The following is an 8,792-nucleotide window of genomic DNA, read 5'->3' as shown; positions in this document are numbered from 1 at the left end:
TGGTATTGTCTATGTTCTTGTGTTTTTTGGTTGGATCCTTTCAATCTATACTTCTCTTCATCGGCGATGGTTGCCATTTTGGTGTGTTGGTCCTTTGGGGGCTTAGCACGATGACTTCTCGGTTGTCTACTACAATAAGGTTTGCCCGGCCTCGGTGAGGGACGGGCGATGACAGCAGCGCGCCTTCGGCTCACTCCCGTGCTTGTAGTCATCGCCTAGGTGGTCTACGAACATGCATGTACTCTTGCAAAAAGAATACAAAGATGCATGTAATTTCTATTATCTTGTGTTCTTTCTACTATCATGATGTTGGAGAGTATATCGGAGTTTTTCTCACAATTTTTTTAAGCATGAACTTGCCTAATTTTCTAACAGGTGTAAGATAAGATTTTCATTCTTTATTTTTTCATTTATATGTGAGAATTTCCAACCCTCGACTAAGTATGTGGAATGTTAGGTTGATGGCGTAGCTTCATCACACTTGGAAGAATCTTAACCACGGCAAAGTGTATGATAAGGCTAGTCTTAATGGGAAGAACTTAGTTTTTTATTTTTTAGAGAAAAGGCATCGACCGAGCCCGAGATGGGGCTCGAGCCTAGCCCGACTTTGAATTAACAAAGCCATCAAGTCGCTAGGATTACACACAGACGCCCGTAGGCAACGAGCGAGAAAGAAAATACATAGCGGAAAGATACAAGGGCGCTGGAAAGTAGCAAACTAGGCCTCAGACGCTACAAACAAAGAAGATACATAATGAAGCATGAAGCCGTAGACGTTAAGGTCCTCCTCCGTGGATGGGACACCGGGACAAGAATACGCCGGCTCAAGAGGAGAGAGGCAGACCAGCACAATCGGGAGTGCCATCGCCAAGCTAATATGGACCCCGACACGACACATCCAACCAAATCCATCACCGAAGGAGGCCACAACCTCCTCGCCTGGATCGTAAGGCGCCACACCGTCGCGAGATGAATAAGTTTCCCAAGAAAAATGGCGGATGCCACTGGAAAATGCCACACCAAGTGGGTCAGCGCACCCGAGATGAGCCACCGACGCTTCTCCTCGAGCAGAACACCACCGCTGTCCACACCCAGTAACCAGAAGAGGAAAAGCAGCATCTAGGACGGAGGGTGCCACCGCCACCACCACTCGCACCCCAACATCGTCCACCGACCCCCAAGCTCCCAAAACGGCGCCTTCAAGAAGGATACGACGCCGAGGATGCCGCCGCCACCCAACAAAGTTAGGGCTTTCGTCCGGGAGGATTGAGGGAAGGGGAAGTGGGGGGATCAGACATGTCAGACGCCTCCAAGGAGGAACACGACCCCCTCGGGCGTCGCCGTCGACGCGGCCGGCCATGGCCGGCCAGGGAATTCGCCTGGCCTGGGTTCTCTACCACCAGCACCAACGCCGACGACCCATGGCAGCATAGGTAGAACGAAGGTGGAGAGCACGCCGGGTGGGGGAGGGGAGGAGACGCGAGATCTGACGATGACGAACACCTGGACATGCCACCACACCACACCCACGACCACCGAGATCCCGCCGCCCTCGCGGCCAAGAACGTCGAAACCAACGCCCGCACCACCGCCCGCCGCTAAGCCGATGGCGCCTCACCAGATGGAGCCGCCGCCCCAGATCCGAAGCTTCCCGCGTGAAGCAGGGCAGCAGCTGGCCCCGCCGCCACCTTCCTTGGCGGCGCCCCGGGCTTGCCCGCCGGCTGCCTCGGGTGGCGGCGAGGAAGACGGGGGGAAGGAGGGGCCTACCGGTGGCTAGGGTTGTTGGCCCCCGAGTCGCCCGGGCAGGGGGAGGGAGGAGGGGGGGGGGGGGGAGTTTCACCAACTGACAGGTAACCTGGGAGTAACTTAGTTAGTAACATAACACATTCCAATATAGATTTACTTATGTGACAACTAGTTAATGAGGGAGAGGTCTTTGTAGTAACATACATATTAGAGCATGGTTAATAATACGGGGAGCTGCTAGCTATATGATGTTGCCATGTCAACTATAGGCAAATATATATCCGACAAGTATAATAGTTAGATGTAAATAATTACTACTTCATTAATACATGGCCCATCTCCCTCTCTCACAAAATCTCTAGAAGCATGTGTTACACCCGGCTGTTAGTTTGTAACCCTCTTGTCTTCTCTCTCCTCTTCTCTCTTTTCCAACTCAACATAAATATACTACTTTATGTCTTATAGCCCGTCTATATCACCTTATTGTACTTACTCTTATCAACACATAGGGTTTTTCAAGAAAAAATGAGTCTACAAGCTAATAAATGCAATCATATATGATAGTACTATTTTTATGACACTTTGTACTATGATATGGTACAGTCAGCAGGCTATAAAGATTAAACAATTATATTTAAATTGAGTTGTATGAGATAGAAGAGGAGAGAAGGGAAGCAGAATGTAAATTAATAGCCGACTGCAACAACACGTGCGAATGTACGGTGGGCCATACATTCATAAAGTGGTACTACTTAGCAACTAGCTAAATTATGCGTAATTTATGAAGGGGGCCTAAAATTTTGGTACAACCTTTGGTGGCTCAAGGGCCCAATAAACCCGGACGGAGGGAGTACTATACATGTTGGCTATTAGGTTGACTATATGTGATATGAGAACTTCATATAGCCGGTTGTTGGCTATGCTATTAACCGAGCTATAAAAGTAATAACATAGACTAGTCTCTCACTATGACTAGCCTAAAGTTATTTTCCTCATTAACTTCACGGTTAGCCTGTGGAACGGACTCCTTGCCCAGCACGTCCTTTTGACCAACAAGTTTTGGCGCATCGGCTTCTTGTTCATCTTCCTCTTTGACCTTGCCCCACAGCACCATGTACAGCCCCGCCACGATCAGCACAGCACCAAGAACACTGCAAAAAGAAAAATGGCAGCGCACGCGCAGACTCCCCGTGAGAAACCCAAACAGACTCCACCATGTTAAAGGCATGCGAGTTACTGAATAGTGTATCACATTCCGATGTGCAGGGCCTCGTTGAGGACGACGGAGCTCATGACCGCGACGAAGACGATGATGAGAGGTCCGAACATGGCGACGTAGAGGGGCCCTTTCTTCTGCAGGCACCATGACATGAGCGGGAAGGCGGACCCGGACGCCACGATACCCTGCACGTACGAATCAAACATCAGAAACGTGGCATGGGCGTGAAGAAAGGACGCAGTGGCCGGCCGATCAGCTGCCTGATTACCGCGAAAGCCGACGCGTAGAGCCTGATGTTGAGCCCGAGCCTCCAGTGGTCGGCGTCTCTGTGGATGCAGAGCGTGAGCAGCGTCGACTGGACCGCGCCGAAGACGCACACCAGAGCAGCGATGGAGTAGTGGCACGGGTAGACCTGGACGACCTTGGCCTGGATCGTGAGCCAGATCGCATAGGTGAAGCAGCCGGCGATGGCGAGGAACGAGCCGAGAATCCGAGAACCCGCGGCCGGCTGCGGGCGGAGCTGGTGATCGCCGCTGGCGTGGCTGAGCCCGGTGTGCGCCAGACGGTGGAGGAACCTCATCTCCGGGCCCTTGTAGAACGTCAGCAGCATCGCGCCGCCCAGCCCGACCAGGGTTCCCGCCAGTTTCGCTTGACCGCTAGGCTTTCTGAGCTTCAAAGTCTCCATCCTGTTTTTCCATTTTCCAAGCGGGGCCTGTGAGTCTGTGACTAGCACCCAGAAAGGAACTGAGATTTTATAGAAATCTGTGATTACTATGACGACCGACCTAGTCAGGATTGCGACGATGAAGGTAGCTTGAGGGGTGAGGTTGCTGAGAGCTGTAACGATGGTCGCCGAATTCGTCAGCTTGAGGGCAAGCACAAACAGGTTCTGGTTCATGGTGACTCTGCATTTGTATTTATATATGTGAACAAACATAGTAAATCAACGTGGTTTTTCTTTTATCGACCAAAGAGTTCAAGTCTAGAGCATTTGCTAGCATGGTCATCAAAGAGAAGAAGTTACCCGAACAGTCCACACAAGAATAACCCTGTCACAACCTTGACGGTTAATGGTGGCCGCTTCTTCCTAGAGATCACACCACAGCCGCATTAGTCAGCAACAAATCTTCTTTAACACATGTAGACTGTGTTCTGGCAGAGTGTATGCTCGTCTCACTATCTTGTGAGACAAATGTTTCACAAATGAGCGAGGATATTAAGAAGGCATGCACCTCTCAATGAGGAAGGCGACGGGGCAGAGGAACGCGGCGCCGAACATGGGCCTGTAGGCGACGAGGACACGGACGTCCATGCCGTCGTCGAGCGCGAGCTTGATGAAGATCTGCATAGCCGAGAAGACGAACTCCACCACCACCATCGCCGCCACCGGCCGAGCGGCCTCCAACACGCTGCCTACCCCAAGGATCCTCATGTCATGCTCCTTACGTGGAGCTCAGTGATGAGCTAACAGCTCAGGAATGAGGATGCCTACGGCCGGTTAATGATCAGCCGGTAGATTTACACAAGTACTACTGGTATATACTGGTATTCGTCGGTTCTGTCCTAGCGATGTTAGCCAAGCACGTTTCATTGTTTTCGAGTGCCTTGGCAGCAGCAGCAAAAACAACAACAACACCCATAAAATCCGCACGTGTACGGACAGAGGAGCGGTGGCAATCTGACATCATAGCACTGGTAATCTTGGCTGCGGTGCTGCCGTTCTGTATGCACGCAGGGGTGGGCCCACATCGGTATTCAGTTGAATACTCATTATTTTTGTCAATAAATTATGTATGCATACTATGTACTGCATGTATTTACGGGAGGCGGCGTTCCGGTCTATAGATGTTTAAGCTGACTTCATTAATTTGAAGATGTGTTGGTTCGGTCTTTTGAATATACTTCTAAGGCTAGGGTATGCGATGAGTGCACCCATAAAGTTATGCATGTATGTATGTATGCATGTAAACATTTACAATATTGTGCTTCTTAAAAAAACATATCAGCACAAAACTGGGCCTAGCCAACCCCGTGGTCTCTCCTTTACTGCTTGGACATGGCGAGTAACCCAAAGCATCCTCCTCTAGTCCAATTAGAAAATTGTTGCAGCAACCACCATGCGAGAGCAACTAATATGGGTTACGTGTAAAAGGCCTTCCCCCCCCCCCCCCCCCTCACGTAGGGTTTTCCTTCTCTCGGAGGCGATTTTGCCGCCGTCGAGTTCCTATTAATTCCCTGCCACTGATTATCTCCCCAACGAGCGCTCAGACCAATCAGGGTTCGGCGATCTAGGGCACCATAAAAAAACCCGATCTGCTCCTCGGGTTAGAGAAAACCAATTTGCGACAGACAAGGGGCCGACATCCACGTTGATGGATGAGACGACGCGTCCGATCCATGGGCGGACAAAAGATGGCTGGCAATAGCTAGGGTTAACACGGACAAGGCCTACAACCAATTCTGGTTTTTCAAGAACATGCGGTCAGCTTGGGATCTTGCACAAGATGTCAAATTCCTACAAGTGGAAGAGAACGTGTAGACCCTCCAATTTTTTTGCCTTGGCGACTTGGAGTGGGTGATGCAGGGAGGACCCTGGAACTTCAGAGGTAACATCCTAATCGCTCCATACAATGGCGTTACAAAACCCTCCACAATCCAGCTAAACACCCTTGACATCTGGATCCAATTGCATGATGTTCTCGACCTATATGCACATCTTGTTCCTACGCTGACGTCGAAGGTGGGTGAAATATTGTATGAAGAGACCCCAAACCATGACTTCACAGGTAATTTCTATCATGTCTGCCGTCTGGGTGAGAATTGGTGTAAGGAAGATGCTAAAGAACGTTGTCTCGATGATCTGGGACCTAAAGCGTCAGATCTACAAGGTGAAGTATGAGCGTCTCCCAAACTGTTGTGGAGCATGTGGTCATCTTGGGCACGTCTTCAAGGAACATGGAGACGGGGTTCACCCTCATTCATCTATGAAGGAAATATGCCGTAGAGGCAATAATAAAGTTGTTATTTATATTTCTTTATATCATGATAAATGTTTATTATTCATGCTAGAATTGTATTAACCGGAAACTTAGTACATGTGTGAATACATAGACAAAACATAGTGTCCCTAGTATGCCTCTACTTAACTAGCTCGTTAATCAAAGATGGTTATGTTTCCTGACCATAGACATGTGTTCTCATTTGATGAACGTGATCACATCATTAGAGAATGATGTGATGGACAAGACCCATCCATTAGCTTAGCATAATGACCGTAAGTTTTATTGCTATTGCTTTCTTCATGACTTATACATGTTCCTCTGACTATGAGATTATGCAACTCACGAATACTGGAGGAACACCTTGTGTGCTATCAAACGTCACAAGTAACTAGGTGATTATAAAGATGCTCTACAGGTGTCTTTCGAAGGTGTTTGTTGGGTTGGCATAGATCGAGATTAGGATTTGTCACTCCGTGTATCGGAGAGGTATCTTTGGGCCCTCTCGGTAATGCTCATCACTATAAGCCTTGCAAGCAATGTGAATAATGAGTTAGTTACGGGATGAAGCATTACGGAACGAGTAAAGAGACTTTACGGTAACGAGATTGAACTAGGTATGAAGACACCGACGATCGAATCTCGGGCAAGTAACATACCGATGACAAAGGGAATAACGTATGTTGTTGTGCGGTTTGTCCGATAAAGATCTTCGTAGAATATGTAGGAGCCAATATGAGCATCCAGGTTCCCCTATTGGTTATTGATCGGAGTTGTGTCTCGATCATGTCTACATAGTTCTCGAACCCGTAGGGCCCACATGCTTAACGTTCGATGACGATTTGTATTATAAGTTATGTGATTTGATGACCGAAGTTTGTTCGGAGTCCCGGATGAGATCACAGACATGACGAGGAGTCTCGAAATGGTCGAGAGGTAAAGATTGATACATTGGAAGGTTATATTCGGACACCGGAATGGTTACGGAGTGATTCGGGTATTTTTTAGAGTACCGGGAGGTTACCGGACCCCCTCCCCCCCGGGGAAGTAGTGGGCCTTCATGGGCCTTAGTGGAAAGGGTAGGAGGGCCGCAAGGGTGGCCGCCCCCCATGGAAAGTCCAAATTGGACTAGGGAGGGGGCGGCGCCCCCTCTTTCCTTCTCCCTCTCCTCCTCCTTCCCTCTCCCCCCTCTTGGAAAAGGAAGGGGAGTCCAACTAGGATTGGGAATCCTAGTTGGACTCCCCCTATGGCGCGCCACTCCTGGCCGCCGGCCTCCCCCTCTCCATCCTTTATATACTTGGCCAGAGGGCACCCCAAAGGACAACAGACAATCTCTTAGCCGTGTTTGGTGCGCCCTTCCACAGTTTAACACCTCGGTCATATCATCGTAGTGCTTAGGCGAAGCCCTGCACCGGTAACTTCATCATCACTGTTGCCATGCCATCGTGCTGATGGAACTCTCCCTCGTCCTCAACTGGATCAAGAGCACGAGGGACGTCATCGTGCTGAACGTGTGCTAAACACGGAGGTGCCATACGTTCGGTACTTGGATCGGTTGGATCGTGAAGACGCTCAACTACATCAACCGCGTTACTAAATGCTTCCGCTTTCGGTCTACGAGGGTACATGGACACACTCTCCCGTCTCGTTGCTATGCATCTCCTAGATAGATCTTGCGTGATCGTAGGAATGTTTTTGAATTACTACATTCCCCAACAATCTATGAACTTCAAGGATCTTAGAGCAAGCTCGTTTATGAGCGTAGGTCGTGGCCTGGGTGGAGGCCGAGGCCTTGGATGAAATAATTCAGGAGGTTGTGGAGCCATAGGGAACATACCAGGTGATGGGCGAGCAGAAATCCCGCCAGGACAAGAAGGCGATGAGTAGAAATAAGTTGATCTAGATGTTATCACGAGTGATGCTGGCCCAAGCAGAAAATGTGGTTTCGAGCTGACCGCACCCGTCGGTATTGCCACTTCATGCAACTGGAAATGCCTAGCCAATTACCCTACCTGCTCTTACCCCAAGCCCATCATCTAAGCAGGACCCAAAGAAGGCGAGGACTACTAGCGATAGAAGAAATGGACTAAAGGGCTCTTCTTTGGAAAAAGATTTGAACGTGAGATTGGCGGCATCCCACGAAGAGGATCATCACGCACAATGAATATCATATGTTGGAATTGTCGCGGTGCAGGTAAACTGCGCCAACTTGTGAGCTTTGTGATATCATGAGGCAATTTACACCGCTCGTACTTTGCATTGTGAAGACCCAAATTTCACAATGATAACAATAGTGAAAAGTTAAACTTTCTAAATTTGCATTTTTTCAACATGATATGGCTTATCTTGGGTATGTTATTACTAAAGATGGTGTTGCTACTGGTCCTTCTAAGAGTGACACTACCAATGCTTGGCCAATTCTTGTATATTTTAAAGAGGTTAGGAGCGATCTTGGTATTATTATGTATTATAGGAAATTTATTAAGCATTATGGTATCATTAGTAAATACCTAATTGATATGTCTCTAATGTATTTTTCTAGACTAACCTATTAATTTGTTGGGAAACGTCGCCTGCAATTTCAAAAAAATTCCTATGCTCATGCAAGATCTATCTAGGAGATGCATAGCAATGAGAGGGGGAGAGTGTGTCCACGTACCCTCGTAGACCGAAAGTGGAAGCATTTTACAGTTCAGTTGATGTAGTCGAACTTCTTCTCGTTCCGACCGATCAAGCACCGAATGTACGACACCTCCGAGTTCTGCACACATTCAGCTCGATGAGGTCCCTTGAACTCTTGATCCAGCAGTATCGAGGAAGTAGATGAG

The 8,792-nt window shown here is 48.7% G+C and overlaps 1 protein-coding gene across 1 annotated transcript; it reads right to left on the bottom strand.

The window, feature by feature from the left end:
- Positions 1-2,701: 2,701 nt before the first annotated feature.
- Positions 2,702-4,397, bottom strand: LOC123090195 (WAT1-related protein At1g68170-like). The gene is made up of 6 exons (XM_044511607.1): positions 4,198-4,397; positions 3,990-4,052; positions 3,751-3,870; positions 3,234-3,651; positions 2,999-3,150; positions 2,702-2,897 (listed from the first exon to the last, which is right to left on the bottom strand). Exons 1-6 carry the CDS (start codon positions 4,395-4,397, stop codon positions 2,702-2,704), a joined length of 1,149 nt encoding a protein of 382 aa, XP_044367542.1.
- Positions 4,398-8,792: the final 4,395 nt, after the last annotated feature.

This window comes from Triticum aestivum, chromosome 4B, assembly GCF_018294505.1.
Source record: "Triticum aestivum cultivar Chinese Spring chromosome 4B, IWGSC CS RefSeq v2.1, whole genome shotgun sequence".
Lineage (NCBI taxonomy): Eukaryota > Viridiplantae > Streptophyta > Magnoliopsida > Poales > Poaceae > Triticum > Triticum aestivum.
This window is presented reverse-complemented; position numbering and strand designations above follow the sequence as displayed.

What these genes read in the sequence shown, in the direction of transcription:
- LOC123090195 (XM_044511607.1), bottom strand. Translation starts at nt 4,397, where the DNA reads ATGAGGATCCTTGGGGTAGGCAGCGTGTTGGAGGCCGCTCGGCCGGTG. An exon ending in GTCGCCTTCCTCATTGAGAG is followed by an intron (nt 4,053 to 4,197) that starts GTGCATGCCTTC and finishes TGTGATCTCTAG; the next exon opens with GAAGAAGCGGCCACCATTAA. An exon ending in ATCGTCGCAATCCTGACTAG is followed by an intron (nt 3,652 to 3,750) that starts GTCGGTCGTCAT and finishes ATGGAAAAACAG; the next exon opens with GATGGAGACTTTGAAGCTCA.